Source organism: Diabrotica undecimpunctata, chromosome 1, assembly GCF_040954645.1.
Source record: "Diabrotica undecimpunctata isolate CICGRU chromosome 1, icDiaUnde3, whole genome shotgun sequence".
NCBI classification, from domain to species: Eukaryota; Metazoa; Arthropoda; class Insecta; order Coleoptera; family Chrysomelidae; genus Diabrotica; species Diabrotica undecimpunctata.
Window position 1 is genome coordinate 12700118 of NC_092803.1, and position 23790 is coordinate 12723907.

The following is a 23790-nucleotide window of genomic DNA, read 5'->3' on the forward strand; positions in this document are numbered from 1 at the left end:
GTCCTAACTATATAGTGGTCGGAACCACACGTCGGTCCTCTAAGTACTCTTACATCATTCACTTTTAAGGTAGTGCTTTGTTTGACTATTACATAGTCAATGATCGATTTTAGATTCCTTGTATGTTGTACCCATGTGTATTTGTGAATATCCTTGTGTTTATAGAAGCCGTTCATTATTCTCAGAGTATGACTCTGACACACTTGGATCAGCCTTTCTCCATTGTCATTCAGGTTTATTTCACCGTAGGGACCGATCACCTCACTGTTTATTCTTTGACCCACCCGGCTATTCAGATCTCCCAGTATTATCAGTTCTCGTGACTTTCCTATGTTGGTGATTATGTCGTTCAATTTTTCGAAAAACTCGTCCTTAGCAGCAATTGATTCGTCATCTGAGATGGCGTAGATTCCAAGAATTGTCACTGGCGTTTGATTTATGTTGATATTAACACGTATGATGTTTAAAAAATATTCGAGCTGGAAATAGAAAGATCAAATATAAAGAACCTGTTCGAAATTGTGGTGTGTCCCCATAAAAAATAGAAGTTAATATAAAGATGTCACCAGAAAATACTATCGTAATGTTCACGCCATGCATTTATTTGATTATATATAGTTTATTTCAACACATAAAATCACCTTTATCTTAAGCCGTATCTTACAAAAAATGGGCCTTATCTTACCATTTCACTGGGCTTCATTAAGGGCGCAACATAGCAAAACTTTATTGTAATTAATGTCGTAAATTATAAAGAAAAATATTAAATAACTCTTTGAATAATTCTCAATGATGTATATGCTATGTGGGATGACGCAAAGAAACGCATTATAGTTATGGACTTTTATTTACCATTATTTTCGATAAGTTTAATTTAAAATAATAATATTTAAATTTACATTATTTATGTATTCTTTTATGACCACTTATTTTTCAGGTCTTCGCTTTGGAAAGATTCAATCAAAAGTAGGCCTATGTTGTGTCCTAAAAAATTACAAAGTCACCTTAAACAAAAAAACCAAGCTACCTATCAAATATGAAATGGGTTTTATATCATCCGTTAAGGATGGTGTCTGGTTGAATTTGGAACCTATATCATCCAATGCAAAATAAATTCTGATTCAATCTATATATTCTTTAAGTTTATTGTAATAGAGTATAAAATAAAACAGAAATAATGACAAATCATTCTAAACCTTTTGAAACCTGCAGAGTGAATCCTTTCCCAAGCTAACAAATGCTCCTTTTCTAACTTGGCTACACCGTACTGAAGACGACCAATAGTCAGAAATACGTATAAACGGTTGCCTTCCATCGATCTACCTTGTTGGGTTTCTTGTTTTGCGAGGCATGCCATTACATTTTACTATTTTTAATTTTTTTATTATTTCATTTCAAATTATTGAATATTTATATTCAATTATATTGAACAATTAATTATATTACAAAAGATGTGGCTGAATATTAAATATTATAAACACTATAATTATAATTACATAGAACATTATAATGACAGAGATAGTAGTAGTTTTTATGGATAGGTGGTGCTTAGGTTTTCATTACTGAAGAAGTATAAACATATAAGAAGTAGTTTACATTATAATGGTACAAAATAATTATTTTTTATATGTAAGTTATAGCCTTGTACTTTTTTCGTCTTCGAATAATCAAACTATCATATCTTAGCAAAAAATGATTAAAATATTAATTTATAAGATTAATGCATAAAAGATTAAATTAAAGGCCCTCTAATGTACGTAATAAGTAATAATGTAGTAATGTAATTTACTGTCCTACCGTCTGGTGAGTTGTTGCTAACATCGATCTTTAAAGCACAGTAAAGGCCTCAAAAATTCTTTAAATAGTGCATGAAACCGACCTTTTTTACCCACAGCCTTGGCTATATAGCGAAGATTTAACTTGACGTACACTTCAGCAAGACTTAACTTGACGTACTTTTCACAAAAATATTTCAATCACATGTGAATGAGTAGTATAATGGGAAATAGTCTTCAGACTCGATTAGTAATTTCTCCATATTTTTCCTTACTAGAAGTGCATAATGCGCTAAAACACTGGAACATACACAATAGAATTCTGGACAGATACAGAACTGTTAACATTTTATTAAACATGTTAGCCTTAAATTCCACAACCAAGACTACATTTGTGAGTTCAAACTACTATACTAACTACGTTAATCACGTTACTAATCACAATTTTCCGGCGCTGATGCCGTAGTCTTCCTTAACAAGCTTAAATAGCTGTTTATAACTTGAAGTATTAGTACAATCTCAGAGCGTGCCTAGAAAACAACTTATAGGAAATTTTATTAGTACGATAATATTAATTTTAAATTCATTAAAAATGTAAAAAGAAGTGGAGATTGAAAAGATTATTGTTTTTTAAAATATACGTAAGGTAAGTTATAAATAGCATAATATAAAAAAAAAAAAAAAAATTGTAACGAAATATTTTGCCTACCACATAGGGTATAATTATGGGGGTTGAAATTGGGGACAGAAACTATTGGGGCAGAGGTAGGGCAAGCAAAATAAACGAAACGGTGCGAATGGCACTCAGGGTTTGTTTGGAGAACTGGGGTCGTGGATAAGTAAATGGCAAGGGGTCGGATTGGGGCAACTACAAAAAATGAAACAAAGGGGTACTAAGGTGAATCTCTTGGGACAAACAAAACAAAAGGAAACAGGAAATACCTCTAGCAATTTAAAAGGGACGCCGCTTCGAGGTGCCACATTATAACCATTACAACAACTAGTTGTAACTATTGAAATAATTAATAAACATAAAAAATATATCTTTTCAAATGAAACAAAAAAGGGGGTTAGAGAGTTAGTTAATAGAGACACAATAAATTAAACATTTTTTGTGTCCCACCACAAACAGTTACACAAATACAGATAGCACAAAAAATACTATATTAGTTACACAGATTCATACCAAAACAATAAAGTAAACTTACAGGTGTTCTATTCATTTACAAATTCGGGAGATGCTACAAAAACTTACAAACGTTACTGTGCTATAAACTGTGGCAAATAAAAAATGATTGCATATAAAAAATTATCCTTTTAAATAATGAAAGCAATTATTATTTTTTTAAAAAATGTCTATCTTGACTTTAAAATTTAAACACAGAAAAAGTTACCTGAACCTCACTAAATTTTTCTCTGCATGTCTGGGGTCGGGAACTGGAATCATGCTGGAATTATACTGGGGGCAGATCCGGGATGGCGACCAGGGATAAGAAGATGAGGGCGGAAGCCAGCACCGGCTGGAACACAAACCTCGAAAACTGGTCTCCTTTAGACCAGGCTTCCAGACCTTTAGACCACCAGAAAGACTGAAACAGGCACAGCACAATGGCAACATAAGGCCATCTTCAAAAACTGTTGTAAAACTGCTCAATACCAAGCATCCAACTGCTACTGTCACTTCATACTACATTTCCATGACAAGAAAACACTTATTTTTAAGTGAACACTTACTTTTAAAATTCATTCGCACAATCTTGGTATAAACAAAACATATAAACTGGAATATTTATTTGAAACGCAGAATATCCTAAAAGAGGCTTCGATCAAAGAATACCGACAAAATACGCATCTTGTGAAATATAAACAAAACTATAAAATGGTTTATATTCGACGCTAAGATGAATTGGAAGAATTCGGTGTTTTAATACGTATGAATAGGAAATGAAATACACTAAAATATTCTTCGATTGCTTTAGCAAATACGAGGGGATTTCAATACATTTCAATATATATATTTCAAAGAATTTTCAAATATTATACTTTAAACAACGGACTTTCTGTATTTTTGCAGAAAGATATCCAAATTGACCAAATGCAATTGGTGATATTTTAAGAAGATTGCTTAAAAACTGCTGTCATTGAAAATAAGCCAGTTGTGGACCATGACATAAACAAAAATACGGTCTCTCCCCAAATGCCTTCACTAGAGATTGTGAGAGAGATTTTTCCTTGTCGACGAGAACAATTCATCGCATTTAAAAAAAAAACACAAATGGAAACCATTGTTATACCATTTGGTGCAACCCTTACAGTTATGTGTTCTTCCTCGAAGGGTACAATTATGTGAATGGTTTTTACTGAAGACTCAAGAAGATAAAAACTTCATAAAAAAGTTATATGGTGTGATAAACCAACATTAAGCAAAAATGGAATATTTAATCGGAATAAATCCCATTTTTGTCGAATGAAAATCACATTTTAGTAGAGAACGTTATTTCCAAGATAGTTGGAGTTTTAAAATTTTTTGTGCAAGAAAAGACGCAGCCATACGACCGGTGTTACATATTTTAAGAAATGGAGAGGCGGCTTCAGTTTGGTATTAGCAACATTAGCAACCTGGAGCATCTCCTCATAACTTTGAACCTGTTGCGCAGCATCTTTACGACATGTTTGGTGATAGATGGATTGCCAATCAGGGTCCGTTTCGTTGGCCAGCTCGCTCTCCTGACTTGGCTCCTTTAGATTTTGGCTTTTGTGGTTGTTGTTTAATAATTAAAGTTATCTAATTAAATTAATAAAAATTAACTGTTCAACGTTTTTAATGATATCCACGATTATTATTAATCCTTTCGTGATATTGGTTATTTTTGAGAATTAATAACTTATGACAAAATATTAAAGCATTATCTTAAATAATAGAAATCATGTCATACTCTTCACTATTGATAAAATAATCGTGTGTTTTTATCTTTTAACTTAAATAATGAAATATGGTAGTTGGACTTAGGTATAGGGAGTACCGAAACCGAACAAATTAGCTTAAATAAATACAGAGAAAAATGTAATAATATGCAGGATGTTCTATTTAAAATAAGCAACTTGTATAGAATATCTCTATACTCTATATAATAACAGTATAGAATTGTTGTGTAGAACAATTGTATAGAATATCAATGAGGTGGATATATGGAGTTAAAGGGCAAGCGCTTGTTGTCTATTGGTTACAATTTCACGTATTTATACTTCATTTTTTGTACAAATTGTATCTAAAATTTCTGGTAGAACTCGAAAATAAGATAAACAATATTAAGTTCTATTTTAATAACAAAGATGATGTCTACTTTAAGTATAACCGGGAGTGCCATATTCAAGACATTATTATATTTCTTTAAACAAAATAGAGTACTAGAGCTGGTCGTTCAAGGGAAAATAGACAGCAGAAGGGGTCCAGGGAGGAGAAGACACTCGTGGCTCCAAAACTTGCGGCAATGGTTCGGATTGTCATCTGCTGAACTATTCAGATCTGCCGTAAACAAAGTCAGAATAGCCATGTTGATTGCCAACGTTAGGAACGGACAAGGCACATAAAGAAGAAGAAACAAAATAGGGTAATGCTACCTTTTATTGAGTGTTTTACAAGGAAAATTTTATTATAAAACAATGTCCGATTTAACACTGATTTAACACTTATCTGCATAAATAATAACATTGTAAACATTTTGTTTAGTAAAAAATTTTTTTAGTGTCGTCTGTTTTGATAAAACTTTTTGTGGATTAAATATTGAATATACAAGGTGATTCAAAACGCGTATTTAAAAATTTGTTAACTTTCTTAAACCTATCGTCTTAAATGTTAGTGTTTAGAAACTTTACCTCTTCCTTAAGTGTCGTTTTAGGAAACGTAAAGATGTCAGCTGTAATGTTGTATGCTTGATTGATAACAAAGAGGCTTTCGATAGAGTCAGGCATAAACAAATGATGGAAGTGCTGAAGAGGACAGGATTGACGGAAGAGACCTAAAAACAATAGCTAACCTGTACTGGAATCAATCAGTGGTGCTCCGAATAGATGGAGAATATAGAGATCAGGTCAAAATCTTAAGGGAAGTGTGACATGGGTGCATAATTTCACCACTAATATTCAATCTATGCTCGGAGCACATTTTTGAAAAGGCTCTAAAAGATATTGATGAAGACATCTCAATAAATGGAGTCGAGCTTAATAACCTGCGGTATGCAGATGATACAATAGAGTTTTCCAATATCATAGAAGGGCTACAAAACTTAATGAACAAAATAACGGAAACAAGTAGAATATATGGACTGGATATAAACACCAGCAAAACCAAACTAATGGTCATCAGCAAGGAAAACATAACTGGAGCAAATCTGTGTGTGTGAATTCAAGGTGTGTCACAGTACAACTACTTAAGAACTATAATGAATGAGTTGTGGGACAATACCCAAGAGCTGTATTAAGTGTCGCATCGGAAAGGCAAAAAGTGCATTTTTGACTATGAGCTCTGTGTTCAAGAGCCATGACCTTACCCTAGAAGCCAAAAAGACTCCTTAAATGTTACGTGTACTCAGTGCCTCTATACAGAGTAGAAATGTGGACATTGAAGGCAAAAACTCGATCAAAACTTAAGGCATTTGAGCTATGGTTATACAGAATGATCCTGAAGATACCATGGACAGAGCAAGTCACCAATGAAGAAGTACTACGGAGGATGAATACAACCGCGGATTTGGTCAACATCGTGAAGGGCCATAAGCTGCAGTACTTGGGACATATAATGAGAAATCAAGGCAGATATGAGCTACTACAATGCATTTTGCAAGGTTAAGTTAAAGGAAAAAGAGCCTCTGGACGAAGAAGAATATTCTGGTTTGCTAACCTGAGAGCATGGTATCGAAAGACCTCAACACAGCTATTTCGTATAGCAACCAACAAAGTTATCATAGCCAGAATAATCGCCAACGTTCGGAACGGACAGGCACCCTAAGAAGAAAAAGTTTAAGAAATACTTTGATCAATGAATTTTATTAGATATGTATTAGTTTGAGTAGAGTCCATATTCTGAGGAGGAATTGAAGGAAAAAGTATAGAGTTCATGAGTGAAAAAAATAGTTCAGCTTATATATTATTGTAATTAATATAAAATCTACAGGTTTTATTATTGGAGACGGGGTGTTGGGAGTTGTTATAAATAAAGGGTTATAAAATCCAAATGCAGCCTAAGAAAAAGTTAGTATTGCCGACTAATCCAGAAAGGGAATTTATAGTTTTCATAATATGCTGTATGAAGTAAAAAGTAGTGGAGATAACGCATCACCCTGTTTGAGTCCACTGTTGATTTCAAAGCAACTAGACAGTTTATTATTTACACGTCCTTTAGATATTCCACCCTTCATGCAGACTTTGGTCATCCTAATGAGTTTCTTTGGTATTGAGAACATTGCCATGGCATTCCATACTTGGCTTCTTTCTACGCTATGATATGCCTGTCAAAAATCTATGAAAATATTGTGTTTGGGTCTGTTATACTCCCATTCCTTTTCTAGAAGTTGTCTCAGCGTGAATAGTTGATCTATTGTTGATCTGTTTGCCCTAAAACCGGCTTGATATTTGCCTAGGACATTTTCAGCATAAGGGATTAGTCTACTAAGAATGATGTTTGAGAGGGTTTTATATGCCGTGTTTAGGAGTGAAATTCCTCTATAATTCGCGCATTTAGTTTTGTCCCCTTTTTTGTGGATGGGCACTATTATGTTTTCCTTCCATCGTGCTGGTATCCTTTCTTCTAACCATATGTGCGTTATTAGCTGGTGGATTTGGCGATGTAGTGCGTCTCCCCCATATTTCAGAAGTTCTCCTGGTATCTCGTCCATACCCGCGTTTTGTGATTTTTCAGCTTATTTAAGGCCTTTTGGGTGTCTTCAAAGGAAGGATTTTTGACGGGCATGTCCGCTGTGATATAGATCTCTTCTTTGTGCTGTTCTTCCTGTATGATGTTTAGAAGGTCCCTAAAATATATATATATATATATATATATATATATATATATATATATATATATATATATATATATATATATATATATATATATATATATATATATATATATATATATATATATATATATAAGCGGGGATCCTACAGCTTCTGCCGCTTCCCGCATTTCGATCGCCATCTTTTTCTATCTCAGGTCCCTAAAATATGAGTATTTTAGGTCCCTAAAATACTCTTTCCATTCTTCAGTTACTTCTGTACCGTCGATTACCATACGGCCTTGATTGTCTCTCAGTGTATGGATGGAATTGGTTAAATGTTCTCTTTTCTTAGAGGAAATTGCTTTATAGAATTCTCTGGAGCCTGGTTTGGGCCGGTCTTTCTCCATAGCTTCATATTTTTATTGTTCATAGTTTCTTTAATGATTAACTACAGGAATGAGAGAATCATTTATAAAAATTGAGGTAAACGTTTTTTTATTAGTTTTAGTTTTGACACTAGACAGATAACATTACGTGGCGTATAGTAAATATATAATATAAATATGGTTATATAAAGTCATGTTGATTGTTTTTAATAGATATTCATATTTAATCTCGTTTACTCTGAGATTATTGCATTATATGACAACAACTAAAATTCACATTAGTCATTTATAAAGTGATAATTAAATTTTATGTTATCTTATCATATGTTATAGTTTTAATCAAGCACATCCATTGTTCTAAGTGTACACACAGATTCAGAATATTTTGTTGATTAGAATACTACGTTTTTATTAATTGTAGTTAAAACTGGCAGTTATTCTAATTAGAAGTATAGTATATGAAAATATAAGGCAAGAGAAGGTAAGATAAAGCAAGTAGTATATTAAAAAGTTTGTTTACTATTATAAACTGATATTATTTTATGACTCATTATTTATATAAATTACACTTATTAACGTTGTCAATAACTCCCAGCGTTTACAATACACTTTTATGTCCTAGGAATAAAATAAATCGATCATTGCTCTTACTAGTTAGTTTACTTAGTTCCTCATATTTTGCCTTTTATTGCGGGTTTTATCTCATCCAGCCAATTATTTGCGGCGCGAATTGGCGGTTTATAATTTATTCATTGGAGGGGAGCTACACCTTCACTTTAGACAGGAAGATCACTTAGAAGGATCGATTATTGTGTGTTCGTTGGACCACAGCTGATATGTTATTTTGTAAGTCTTAGTTTCATTCTGAAATTCAAAATTTAAAAATGTGAAAAACTAAAAAAGGTGGTAACTTACTATTTTTTGTTCCAAACATACCGTAATCTTTTTTTTTTTATTTACAATGTTTATTTTTTCCCTTATTTTTGAAAAAGCGAATTTTCAATCGAATATTCCCATCGATCAAAATTCGATCTATTCAAAATGACGATGCAAGAGAAAATATATTACATATTCAAAAACAAAACACAATAAATGATTTTGATTAAAATATTTCAGCTTGTTTGAGAAATGTGCATAGTTTAGTCGCAATAAAAGCCCATTATTATACTACTTGTATTCCTATTTTCTATTCTAACAACTCAACCTGTTGTTATCAACAGGTCCTCGAAGACACTTTGTCTCAGGACCATGTAATCTATGTAGAGCCATACGTTGCCATGTTACCAATTCCAACGGTAACTTAAACATCCTAATTTATAATAATATATAATGTAACATATCTATAAATTAATAACATTTAAAGGGTTTTCATCCATATCTTTTAGTGGCTCATAGCATGTGCACTTTGTTGCACTGATGATGGAATTTACATTCCGAAAACGTTCTGTAATGTATTTGTGATATAGCCCGTTTGGGTATTTTATTATATACCTTTTATAAAGGATTTGAAATAAACTTTTTTGTGATACATGGTATACAGCCAGCTACAGGAACTTAATTTCCTAGTGGAAAACAATAATAAATAAATAGGTTGTCGTTAATCATAAAAAATTTTTCCATTGAGTAAAATCTCAAATTTTTATCTGAGATTTTTCATTTCTAAAACAATACGTAGAAAAAATTGTATAAGATAATTCGTTTTTCGTCAAATATAACAAAAAAAATAGAAAATTGAAAAAAAAAAATGTTCGTTGGTTAGGTGGATGGATGGTTAGTTAATAATTTATTTATTTAAATGAAACATATTTGTAATTTTGGTGAAAAGTACATGCAAATTAAAAAAAGAAACGTCGAAATCCATAAATAAGAACCAGAGATACATTTAACAGTTACTTCCCCCCTCCATCTTTCCCGCGAGTTTTAAAATCAACTGATTTTGAGTACCATATTTTGAATCTCTGTGGCCATATAAAGCTATGTATAAAGTATGTTAATTGTTATAAACAAAGTCGCTACCAATTAGAAAAAAACGGTCCAACTTCGAACCAAATTATTGTCCTAGAACAACTTTTTCTTTTTTTTAATTTCTAGAAAAATGCAAGATTTCCAAATATAAAATAATCATTTTCGTGGTTGTAACATTTGACAACATAAAAGTTGTTATATCTGTTTATAAACAAAAAATTGACATGTTTGTGCAAAATTATTTTGCAATATTTAAAATCGGTTTTCCTCATTTTTATAAGCTATCGGCAGAATGAAGTACTGTAACTTCATTATTTTCTTTTTTATATTGTTGCAAAAAAATTAATTTGGGATAAACAAATTCAATAACTTTTAAACTATTTATCCATCGCTTTGAAATTTTGATCATACTTTAAGAACTACATGAACCAATATTCCATGTAATACCAAGGTTCTATGTTCATTTTTAAAAAAGCTATTAACATTTATAAAAAAAAACGACATTTCTGAATTTTTTGCAACTTTCTAAGCAACAAATAAGTATGGAAAAATCCTTCACTTTTTGATGATAGAAGAAAAAATTAAGTCCAAAAGATCGACTGCAAGAAACATTATAAGTTCGTAGAGAGGTTCATACTATTATAAAACAACTGTCTGGTTTGCCTGGCCGAGTCAGTGTCACGAAAAAATTTTATTTCCCTGGTCTACTAGATCGTTAGGATATGCTTTCAACTTTGCAGATCTTTTTAAAGCTCATTTTACTTTAGTCTGTGAGTTAATCTGCTTTTTTATTTCCGAAAATACCTGTATATGAAGATACCCAAATAAAAGCCGCTTTCTTTCCTAATGAACAGAATAATTTATGTTCATTTAGATAAACAACACCGAAAGGTACAAATGGGTCTACTGATTAAGTAAAGTAAGTATCTTAAATCCAAGAAAATTGGGAAACCTGTTGTATGATAAAACACTAAATGATGTTGTTAATAGCAAAATTTCCAAAGGCAATCACAAGTATTTAAAAGGTTGTATAACTGTCTAAATGAACACAAAAAATTACCACAAAATAAAAAAAAAATTTAGATAATTGTTTGGAAAAACCGAAAAATAATTAGAAAGATAGACCATTTTAAACGAAGGTCAGGTTTTTAAAGAAGACAAGGTACATCTTGGAGACGGGAGCTTAAAGGAACTATAAAAAATAAACGACAGGAGAGAAAAAACTTATCTTAAATTGGTTGGGAAGAGTCAAGAACGTTGATGAAGATAATATTTTAATATTTTTATATCGTATCTAAATGGAATGTTTAACAATACTTTATGGTAATGGAATTTTTATAATTATAGTAAAGTTAGTGTATAGTGCAACGTCCACCCACTTCAAGATTAATTGTATGGAGATACAGAATACATTTCATGTCATATTATAGATAAGAGTACATTCTACTATTTATCGAGAATATTATTTGCGCGTCAAGATATCTGATAACTCATTAAAGTAACATTAGATTTAAAAGTACTATATTCAGTTAAATATCTGAGATATAAACAGTGCAAATTTCATTAGCCCAGTCTCGTTATAAAAAATCATCGATTTCAGGGCAAAATGTTTCGCAGATATCTGAAGCTTTTAAGACATAGGTGGGGGTTACTAGATGACGAATAGATAAAAAGATACTCCTATTTTTACCTTGCGTTTTTTTTTAAACAATAATTTATGGTCAGAAATTGATTTTTTATCTATAAGTTTTTTCCCTTATAATTTAAATAAACAATATTTATACCATTTTTTATATCAAGAATATCTTTATTTTCCCGTTTTTTCAATTAAAATTGATAAATAATTTACGGAGATATTTGCAAAAAAGCAGGTTTTTTGCACTAATTTATAAATGTAATTAATTTTTTTATTAACAAAATAAAATGTTATTAATACATTTCAACATTGAGGAATTACCGTCCTTTAAATTTGTGCGAAATATCCTCCCGATCGGTCAAATAGTTTAAAAGTTATTCAATTTGTTTATCCCTGGGACTAATTATTTAAACCATTGAACTTGCCCTATGAATGATGCTATTATAGACACATTTAACAAATTTCATAGGATTCTTTAAGACCTTTACAAAATAAACGTTTGAAAAAGGGGTATGTTTTTTACTTATAAACAATTGTAATAACTTCTATATTTTTCAAGCTACAGACTTGTACGTACAACCATTAGATAGCTGGTAAAAAAACTCACATTTAACAAAAAATAAACCTTCTATAAACAATGGGAACGAAGTTAGCGACAATTTTTTTGTTAATTATATCTCCATTGTTTATAAACATTAAGAAGTAAAATTTGCACAAATTTTTAATGAAAATCTAAACTTTATATTGAATTTTATAGCTATAAAATTCATCCAATTTTTCGAAACTTAAAACCTTTCGAAACGAAGTTACTTTCGAAAGATCGACATAGGAAAGTGGAGGGGAAACTGTTTTAGCTCCTCGCTGCAAAATTTAATATTATGGTTACGGATTTATCATTCAGAACCTTCAACAGTTCTGTAGGAATTTCATCAGGTCCATTTGCTTTTCCATTTTTAGCGTTTCTTATTGCGTATTCTACTTCTTCTTTCAATATGTCTGGCCCAGTTGCATTGATTATCTGAGTTAAGTTTTTTCTATCGTCTTCAAATAATTCATTCAGGTATTCTGTCCATCTTTTTATTTTATTCTCTAGATCTACAATAAGATTTCCATCTTTGTCTTTAAGTTTGCCTATTTGGCATTTCTTTGTGCTTCCTGTTATCTCTTTTACTTTTTTGTGCATATTGAACGCACAGCATTATTTGAAGACGATAGAAACAACTTAACTCAGATAATCAATGCAACTGGGCCAGACATATTGAAAGAAGAAGTAGAATACGCAATAAGAAACGCTAAAAATGGAAAAGCAAATGGACCTGATGAAATTCCTACAGAACTGTTGAAGATTTTGAATGATAAATCCGTAACCATAATATTAAATTTTGCAGCGAGGAGCTAAAACAGTTTCCCCTCCACTTTCCTATGTCGATCTTTCGAAAGTAACTTCGTTTCGAAAGGTTTTAAGTTTCGAAAAATTGGATGAATTTTATAGCTATAAAATTCAATATAAAGTTTGGATTTTCATTCAAAATTTGTGCAAATTTTACTTCTTAATCTTTATAAACAATGGAGATATGATTTTTTTAAAAATAGTCACTAACTTCGTTCCTATTAGTCATAGGTTTTTTATTTTTTAATGTGAGCTTTTTTACCAGCTATCCAACGGTTGTACGTACAAGTCTGTAGCTTGAAAAATATAGAAGTTATTACAATTGTTTATAAGTAAAAAACATACCCCTTTTTCAAACGTTTATTTTGTAAATAATTTCGATGAAAACTCAATATGCATTTAACTTCTGAGATAGTCTAAGTCCTAAAGAATCCTATGAAATTTGCTGAATGTGTCTAGCATCATGCATAGGGCAAGCTCAATAGTTTAAATAATTAGCCTCAATCTAAAAGATGGTAATTCCTTGATGTTTAAATGTATTAATACCATTTTATTTTGTTAATAAAAAATTAATAAAATTTATAAATTGGTGCAAAAAAACTGCTTTTTTGCAAATATCTCTGTAAATTATTTATCAATTTTAATTAAAAAAACTGGAAAATAAAGATATTCTTGACATAAAAAAATGACATAAATATTGTTTATTTAAAATATAAGGGAAAAAATTTATAGACAAAAAATAAAATTGTGACCATAAATTATTGCTTAAAAAAACGCAAGGTAAAACTAGGAGTGTCTTTTCATCTATTTATTATCTAGTAAGCCCAACCTATGTCTTAAAAGCTTCAGATATCTGCGAAACATTTTTCCACCTTTTTCTTAACCAGACTGGGACACATATCTCGTATCTGGTCTCGTATCATTATAGTCCAGTTGTCAGAGATTTGACCTCTAAAAATGAGACGAACCAGCTCAATTTTTCTTAAAATATTAATTGACCCCAAAAAATATGCAAAATAGTTAAAACCAATGTTTCAAAGAAGAAATGTAGGTGAGATAAATTTGAACAGAAATAGTTATTAGCACTTTTTGTGTAGAATGAATGGTTCCCTCAGAAACAATGCTTGAAGCTTCCGACGATTTTGAATGTTAGTTACGCGTGTGAAATAGTTCTTATAAATAAAATTTGTATCAACTCGACGGTAAGAATTCGATATCATTTGAGTAAAAGCTCAATGGAAATTCTATAGTAACCGGTCAATGGTAGTGATCAATTTTATTGATCTGATAAGGAGCATTATCAAGTAAAAATAGGAATTTAACTAGTACGATTTTGATTCGTGTTTTAATACTAAAAGTGCTGTATCAAAAAATACTAGTAAAAAATAATAAAAATTAAACTGTTAACGTTTGTCTAATGTACCATTATATTTGTCAAATATTTTTTAGACTTGTTAATTAAAACATGGAGATAAGTTTATGGATTTATCTATTGGTTACACTAGCGACACTTGTTTATTTTTACTCCAAACGAAAGTTCTCTTACTGGAAAGACAGGAATGTAGTACACATCGAACCAGTATTCTTTTACGGTAACAGCAAACCAGTATTAAGGCAAAAAATCCATTCAAGCGAAGTTATTGGAAAACTTTACAATAAAGTCAAATCTCAAGGAAAGCGTTTTGGTGGTCATTATACACTATTCACTCCCCAGTTTGTACCGGTTGATTTGGATTTGATTAAATGTATATTACATAAAGATTTTGCCCATTTTACGAATCATGGGTTTTATGTTAACGAGGAAAAAGATCCCCTCACCGGTCATCTTTTTAACCTTGAAGATGAGAAGTGGAGGAATCTTAGAGCAAAATTGACGCCTACTTTTACATCAGGTAAGACATTAATCTCTAATATCTATCCAGATCCTATACTAACTTTATGGTTAGAAAAACGCTTACAGAAAAAAAATGTGTATTTTATTTTTTTTTTCTGGAAGACTCTTTTATATATGTGTCGTACTGCAGTCTATTGACGTAATATATACATCTTTCATTTATTCATGATACCAATTATAAAATTCTGGAATAATGTACCAACTCATACAAGTCTAAAAGGTATAAATAATCTGATTTTTGAGTCAGTGGTTTATATCCAAAAAGCGTTTGCTGCCCCCAATACAGTACCTTACAATGAAACCCAAATAATTGACTGTTTCAGGTTCTTTGCCAAACAATATGTAGCTTAATTTATTTTGTACAATACGAGTTTACATCTATTTCTACCAGGAATACACAGAGTTGTGCACCTTTTTATTCTTCTTCCTCAGCTTTTCCTTTCACAGTCACTCTTCGTCGCTACTAATTTAGGTCAAGTGGGCCTTCTTCAAAACCTTTCTCTCTCAAGTCCTCTGCCACACCCTCAGCTTCTCCTCAGTTTTCTTCTAACTCTCCTGCCATCAACTTTTAACAACTCTATCCTTCATCCCACATAGTTTTCATCTCTACGTCTGACATGACCAAACCATTGCAGTCTTTATTCTTGAATCTTTTTTGACACTGCCGTCACTCCGGCTCTTTTCCTAATCAAGTCGTTTCTGATCATGTCCCTTCTAGTCTTACTCAACATCCAACATTTTTGTTTCAGCTACCTCCATCTCCTTTTCGTGAATCTTGTTTATAGGCCACACTTCACTACCACAAACGCAGGCCTCATGACACCCTTGTATATCTTTACTTTCAACCCTTTCTCGAATTTTTAATCACAGGTTACCCCGCTCATTCGCTTCCAGTTAAACCAACCAGCCTGTATCCTGTGGGCAATTTTTTGTTATGTAGGAGCCAAGGTATTTAAAATTTTGTAAGCGTCATAGTTTTCCTCCAAGCAATTCCATGCCCCCAACCATTTTTTGCTCCCAACCACATATACTCCATTTTCCACCTGCTAACCTTAAGTCCTCTCTCTGCTCCAACACTCCAACTTCTCCCATATTTCTTTGCTCTCCTCTCTCTCTTTCTCTCTCTTTTTCTCCCTCCAAGGACGTTACAACCCAAATTAAACCTTAGCCTCCTCCAAACTATGTCTTTAACCTTGCCGGTCTCGCGCCGATCTTCTCCAGGTTCTCACATCTAGGAAATTTTGCGCATCTGCTGCCAGTTCATCCACCCCCCTTTTCCGTGGCTTTCCTTTTGGTCTTGTCTGTGAATTTTACTCCTTTTTGGCAATCGTTAAGTCTCCATTCCCACTATTTGACCAGGAAAGTCTGTGAAATTTAACGAATTCTAAGATCGGTGCCTCTTTGAACAGTTGATAAAGTTCTTGGTTGGACATGGATCTCCATACTCCTTTTTCATTTCGTTAACACGATATCATCAGCAAAAAGCATGGACCAAGGAGCACCTGATCTTCCTGAAATGTTTATATTGGATATAACCATATAGCCTTAATTCAGTTGTACATTTAAATTACCTGGTATCTTACCACTTGCTATATAACATCTTTTGTATTCTAATCGTTTGATTTTAATTTTAAATTTTATATCCAACGTTTGTATTTCTATTTGTCTTTGTGACGTTGCAATTTTATCCACATTCTTATTATTTGTGTATGATTATATTATAAATATTATATGTGCCAACTGAAGTGAAAACTTTTATAGCTGACTTTGACTCCGAGGATGTTCAAAATAGATACATATATAATTTCTTATTTCTGTTTTATTCAATTTATTTAAAGTTTTTAAACTCTTAGATTTTTATTCTTCTTACCAAAAAAGGCATAAGAAAAAAGAAGAATAATTAAACTAATTGACCCCAAATAAATAATATTCTCCTTGGGAACAAGTAAAATTTATGTACCAAAGTTCAGAACACTAGAAATTTTATTTAAGGTAATATAAGGCGTAACAATATGAGACCTATTGTTCCAAATTTAGTTTAATCTGCCTTACACGAAGAGTACGTACCAAGTTTTAATATCTCTGGCCTTTTTTTCGCGAAAAAAAAGTGGAATTAGATATGGTGAGAGAAAAAATGTAATTTCAATTACATTTTTTCATTAGACAAGTTTCTTATGTAATAAGTTTTAGGGCTCTAGAATTTTTCTTTCATGAAAAAAGGAAAGCATAAGAATATGAGAAGAAGAGAAAGAATATTCTTCCATATACCAATCAAAAACCGTATACCGATTTTTAAGATTCAATGACTTTTCCTTTAGGATACCGAGCTAAATTTACGCCAAATGTACGTATCCTAGATTACCTTAATCAGTTTCTTACTGACGCCACACTCAAATTTTCTCTTCACCTAAACTATTATATCCAATATCCAATCCAATCCAATATTATATACCAATATTTCCTAAAGCCTAACTATAAAAGTTTTCACTATATAATTAGTTTCTCTGATGAAAAACGTTTCATCTAATTTACATAACTAAAACTTTAGGAAAAATGAAGATGATGTTTCAAACTATGGTTAGCTCATCAGAAGGCCTTCAGGAAATGCTGAAGACCGCTTCATTGAGCACAGAACCCGTGGACATAAAAGACGTTTTAGGCTGCTTCACCACTGACGTCATCGGATCAGTGGCATTCGGTTTGGATATAAACAGCATGAAGAACCCAGACTCCGAATTTAGAGAATACGGTAAAAGGATTTTTAAAAGTACTTTACTAGGCAGGATTAAATTTATTCTTCTAACTATAATACCGCGATGGTTATTTAAGAAAACCGGTATAAAAATGTTTTCTAGAGATATGGAAAGCTTTTTTATTAATTTGGTGAAGAAAACAGTAGCATACAGAGAAGAAAACAACGTTTACAGAAAAGACTTTATGCATCTACTTATCCAGTTGAAGAATATGGGCAAAGTTTCCGAAGATAATGAAGACCAGTTAATACAGAAGAACAAAAATAACATCCAGGGTTTGTCTATAAACGAGATGGCAGCACAGTCATTCGTTTTTTTCCTTGCTGGGTTCGAGACATCAGCCACAACGATGTCTTTTGCTCTTTTAGAGTTAGCTCAGAACGAAGAACTTCAAAATAAAGTAAGAGATGAAATCAACAGGGTTCTTGCGAAACATGATAATAAGGTGACTTATGAATCAATCATGGATATGGAGTATTTGGAGAAAGTCGTATTAGGTAAGAGATTTTATATTTTTAATTTTAAATTTAGTTCGAACTAAGACTATTGAGGCTGTATAGTTACTTTAATATAAAATATTTAATTTATAAAGTACAATTTAGGCTTTGCATTGATAAGAGTAACTCTAACAAAATTTTTCTTTATCTTTTCTTCATCGTCTTTATTTTTTTCGATACTTTTCGTGAGATTTTTGTGATTATTTCATTTTTTTTTGCTTTTTATTTCCCAGTTGGGAAGATAAATATAAATTACTGTAACTTTAAGCAGCTTTGAAATGAAGAGAATATAGAACATACATCAGCTTTTTTAAATGCTGGTTAAATGTAGATGGTAAATGTGATGAAGAGATAATTATCAGCAATGAAATAATACTGAAGACCCTTACGATATGAGAATCAGTCCTATTAATATATACAGAAACCTATTAATGTATATTTAAGAGAGGGTCCTGATATCTTATGCATGATCTATTCTATTTTCTATAATGCTGAACAAATTGGAAGCATTCTAATAGTTGTGATATGATGGGTCTCGCACAATTCCAATGAAGATGTTCTCAGTATAAAGAGAAGGAATGCAGAATATAAAGGATCCAGAGAGTTTTAGAGGATCTAAATACCATATAATTTACTTTAATTAAAATTAAACCCAATCGGCATCTGTCTAGTACTGTTTACTCTAGAAGTTCTTTGGTCATATCCATCGAAGTGATCACAGAATGGAGCGGTTAGTAGTTCAAGGAAGGCCTCAGAGTCAACGCCAACGCGGTAGACATTACGAAAAAGTTTTTTAACAAACAGTATACTGAGGCAGTACATGTGACAGATGACCGCGACAAAAGAAGAAATATTTTTAATCAGACTATCAGAGCTACTGAAGTTCAATGATAGATCACAACGCATCTGCCAACATGTTAGTATCTAAGATGATGTCTTTACTTATAATGCAGTAAAAATTGGAACGAATAAGATGAAAGGTGGATAATGTCAGGCGGTGGTCACACAGTGAAACAATTATGATATTTTTCGTCCGATAATATATCTTTAAAGTCAACGAATATTAAGTTACACACTATGCAACAGCATGAACTTTTCCAGTTAGTTTTTTTGTATAAAAATAATATTATTTAATAACTTAGTCATGTTAATAACTTCTAGAATCTCTCAGAAAACACCCACCTATAGGAGTATTACCACGAATTTGTACCAAAAATTACCAAGTCCCAGACAGCGATCTTGTCATTACTGTTGGTACAAGACTAAATATTCCAGTCTTATCGATTCACAGGGATCCGGATTACTATCCAGATCCCGAAAAGTTCGATCCAGAGAGGTTTAACGATGAAAATAAGGCCAAAAGACATCCATTTTCTTATTTACCATTTGGTGAAGGACCTAGAACATGTATAGGTATGTATAACTTATAATATATATTACTTTCACCTTTTATTGATTCTATACTTATGGATTTTTATTTATTTTTTTATTACAACTGTATTATCATCATCCAGCCTTCTGTGTCAAACGTCGACCAAAGGCCTATCCTAATTTCTTCTAGTTCTGAGCTTCCTGCAGCCAATTCTAAGCGATTCTTTTGACGCCGTTTATCCATCGTCCACCTCTACTTCTTTTGTCTGCTCGTGGTCTTCATATTGTATTTATTTAGGTTCACCGCATGTGAACCCCATGTGGACATTCATTCTGGCCCCATGGCCCGTCCAGTTCTACTTCAGTTATGCTATGCGCTCTATGACATATGTGATGCCAACTACAACTACACTATAACTGCAACTAATGAATCAAACCTGTTTTCGGGTTTCAGAAGATTTTAGTATAGATATGAAAGCATATATCAAACTAGAAAGTCATTTGATATGTGTATCAAAGAAAAAACAATTTTACTGTTTTGTGGATTTCGAAAAGGCATTCGATAAGGTAGAGCATGTAAAATTAATGCAGGTGCTAAAAAATGTGACCGAAGTATTCCAGCCAGCGTCTCTTTATTATATTGACCAATTGTGTTTTTTGGTTCAGGCGTCGAAGGACCTCCTCATTTCGTACTATGTTGACCCAGCTTATTTATATATGATTCATATATTTATATTAATCAAACCGCCACCGTATAAACTGGTGATAGATGGAGACTACACCGATGAAATTGGTCAATGTGTACTGGGACCATTTATTTTAAAAAAAATATCTAAGAGACAGCCGGTTTAAATAAAAATCAACGGGGAATTTCTTAGTGTAATTCGATCTTGTTCTTCTTCTTTTTATGTAGACACGACTCTGTCTGTTTTTCAATGTGCCTCCAGTGTGTTGTCGTTCCATCCTTTTCGTGATCTTCCTACTGATCGTCTTCCTATTGGTGAACCGTCTCTTGCCATCTTTACTACTCTATTTGTTGTCATTCGGCTTATATGATCGTTCTATTCTACTCTATTTCTTACCCAGTTCTTGATGTTCTCCAGGTTCTCCATAAGTTTCCAAATATCATCCTATCATCTGGTGCTCCATCTGATTTTGAGTCTACCCCTGAATATTTCTGTCAATTTTTCGATCTGGTAAGCTTTTTATTATTTTAAGTTATTTATTTTTATTATATCTCTTCTGTTTTTTTGTGATTCTTTTATTTAATCACCGAACTTATATCTACATTAGTATTTACAAGTATTTCGTCTACTTCTTTTTAGGATAACGTTAGGCATTTTACTCGATTTCTCTGATATTGCGATATTTTCATATTATGATTTGTTATGTGTGCCTATTCACCAAGCCTTCTTCTGGGATGAAGATGTGGGAACCCTTTATGGTCTGGATTTTGTGTGTGTTTTATCATTGCTTTTGTTAAGGTTTTTTAGTTCTTGTACTCCCTTGAAACCACTTTACAAATGGCTCTTACAAAACTGCTTGATTAGATAAAATCGATGGTTGTATCTTCTGAGGGTAAGAATCGGAAACGCTGTCAATGCCCATTACGCCTATTGGCTCTTATTCTTCTTCTTAGTCTTCTATCGTTCATATTTGGACATAGGCCTCTCCCAACTCCTACCATCGGTCTCTATCCTGAACAATATACTTCCAATTTGTTGCTGCCATTTTTTTTGTCATATATCCATCTTCTCTACCTCTTGGTTATATACCTTTCCAGAGTCTTACTAGAGTAATACTAGTAACGTATTACTCTAGTATATGGTTACCAGAAATGTAAGTTTTTAGATACTAAACTTTTAATATTTATTAAGTTCCTCTTTCACATTTTTTCTAAATTTATTTTAGGTTTGAGATTTGGAAAACTACAAAGCAAGGTGGGCTTATGTCATGTTTTAAGAAACTACAAGGTTACTCTGAATGAAAAAACACAATTTCCAATAAAGTATGAAAGTAGCTTTATCTCATCTGTCAAGGACGGCATTTGGCTCAACTTAGAACCCGTTTCATAGGACGAAATACTTTACTACAAGATTTTTTATGAATCCTGACATGCTGCATTCTAAAAGCATGCTTTTATTTCATTCATTACTCTGCGATTTTTTATATTTAATAAAAATTTTGTTTGTTTATTATATCTCCTATTTGTAGTATCAAAGTAAATACTTTTATATAATTTTTGGAACTTAAGAATTGAAATATTTTTCAAGTACTTAACTTTTGTGACGAAGATAACAATTAAAACAAATATTTTAATAAATTATTTATTTACCTATTAAACAAACTTTCTGATGGAATGGCGTTTATTGGACCCATAGCTTGGTTTATTTGATATATTGTTGAGTTACATTAAGTATACAGTGGAGTTGATCAAAAAGAAAGAGCAACAGGAGGTGTAGGTTGTATATTACACGCTGGTAAAAGAAAATTCTTGCGGAAATAGGATATATTAGACAGAATAATGATAGTTGAAATTAAATACAATAAGCACATGATACAATAAAAGAAAGATATGAGAAGTAGCATTCCAAATTTCGTTTATGTTTGCGCATGACGTTAGATTGTGGGTGGACTATTTTGATTTCTAATGAATTTCTATATGATTTAGGGATTTTAGCTTTTGATATCAGTTGTGAAACTTTCTAAGGGAGCTATTTTACTTAATGAGAGAATGACAGACTAGAATGATTAAATATAATTATTGATAAGATATTTAATAATAAAAATCAATTAAAAACATTATTTTTTTATTAGGCAAGATACATCTAACTAAATATTAAATTGTGTGATACCTGTACTTACATTAAAATAAAGTTAACAATTAAACTTGTAATATTTTAAATGATGGTAATGGTAATGGTATTTCAGACCTAAAGAACTACAAACCTATTAGTTTGCTCTCCCATACATACAAACTATTCATGAAGCAAATATTATACAAATTATTAAAACGCTAAAAGAAAAGTGCACAGAATACTATCTTAGACTATGAAAATTCGTTTGATTTTATAGATCATCATAAAATGCTTCGAGCATTGGCTGACTGCCGCATCGACCACCGATATATTGCTTCGATTGTACCCTCTCGATGATTGGTTGGAGGTTACACAAAGAACGGTACTAGGCTCGGGCTTCAGTCTGGTAGAGGTATCTTGGTCGGGGTTCTTGTTACAGCTAAATACAATAAGCACATGATACAATGAAAGAAAGATATGAGACGTAGCATTCCAAATTTCGTTTATGTTTGCGCATGACGTTAGATTGTGAGTGGACTATTTTGATTTCTAATGAATTTCTATATGATTTAAGGATTTTAGGCTTTAATATCAGTTGTGAAACTTTCTAAGGGTTAAATATCACAGATCAATTAAAGAAGTACTTACGACACACGGACAAGAAGTTAGAAGAGAAGATAAAAGATAAGAGGAGAAAAGTTATTTGGGCACCACCCTATTTTTAGAGGAACAGGGAAACCTTAAGGCACATAAAAAAGGACGACGAGAAAGGTAAGGTACAGCTAGAGAACTCACGCGAGAATAAAGTAAACCGTGAAAGAAAAAAGTATCGGAATTATGCGGTACACTCCTAATATTTCGACACATATACTTAAAATATACGATCAAACAAATAAATATAATAATATAATTCAATAAAAAATGCCTGGAAGAGAAACACAAAAATATAAATTCAAATTGTATAAAAAAAAATATAAAAGAAATAAAAAGCGAATAGTTCTTTACCAAAATTATATTTAGGTATATTTGTTAAAGTAAATGTACCATATTAAATTTTATTAAACAGTTAAATGGCATGATTATTGCGTAACTGATTAATAATTACAAACAAAAAATATCTCAAAAAAATAGTTATAAATAATTTAGTATCCTCAAGAATTAGAAAGAAAAGGCAAGGAACATTATAATTATATCTACATATATAAAATAAATGGTACGTTATTTATACGTATATATTATCCTGTATTTTTACTATATTACTCAGTCAAACCAAACTTCCATAAATAAGAAGGTACACTTAACTGGAGTCATAAATCAACTTCTATAGAT

The 23790-nt window shown here is 31.8% G+C and overlaps 2 protein-coding genes across 5 annotated transcripts in view; both read left to right on the forward strand.

Annotated features, from left to right (window-relative positions):
• LOC140444752 (probable cytochrome P450 6a14) overlaps positions 1 to 1185 on the forward strand; it is a 190891-nt gene extending 189706 nt beyond the window's left edge. For both annotated transcript variants that reach the window (XM_072536524.1, XM_072536517.1), the window contains one exon: positions 938 to 1185. In XM_072536524.1, coding sequence (XP_072392625.1) covers positions 938 to 1113 — 176 coding nt within the window. In that variant the 3' untranslated portion in view covers positions 1114 to 1185. The remainder of the gene's footprint in view (positions 1 to 937) is intronic.
• Positions 1186 to 2397: 1212 nt separating this feature from the next.
• Positions 2398 to 21863, forward strand: LOC140444793 (probable cytochrome P450 6a23). Of its 3 annotated transcripts, none has more exons than XM_072536549.1 (5): positions 2398 to 2421; positions 14598 to 15040; positions 17591 to 18292; positions 19454 to 19705; positions 21575 to 21863. In XM_072536549.1, exons 2-5 carry the CDS (start codon positions 14614 to 14616, stop codon positions 21736 to 21738), a joined length of 1545 nt encoding a protein of 514 aa, XP_072392650.1. In that variant the 5' UTR covers positions 2398 to 2421; positions 14598 to 14613; the 3' UTR covers positions 21739 to 21863. The 3 variants fall into 3 exon arrangements, with proteins under 3 accessions (XP_072392650.1, XP_072392648.1, XP_072392649.1); XM_072536547.1 differs by lacking the exon at positions 2398 to 2421 and adding an exon at positions 8481 to 8638; XM_072536548.1 differs by lacking the exon at positions 2398 to 2421 and adding an exon at positions 8980 to 9003.
• Positions 21864 to 23790: the final 1927 nt, after the last annotated feature.

Excerpts from the sequence above, each read along its gene's own strand:
- LOC140444793 (XM_072536549.1), top strand. The coding sequence starts at position 14,614 with ATGGAGATAAGTTTATGGATTTATCTATTGGTTACACTAGCGACACTT. Across the intron at positions 15,041-17,590 it reads GACGCCTACTTTTACATCAG|GAAAAATGAAGATGATGTTT; the intron begins GTAAGACATTAA and ends CTAAAACTTTAG. Across the intron at positions 19,706-21,574 it reads AGGACCTAGAACATGTATAG|GTTTGAGATTTGGAAAACTA; the intron begins GTATGTATAACT and ends AATTTATTTTAG.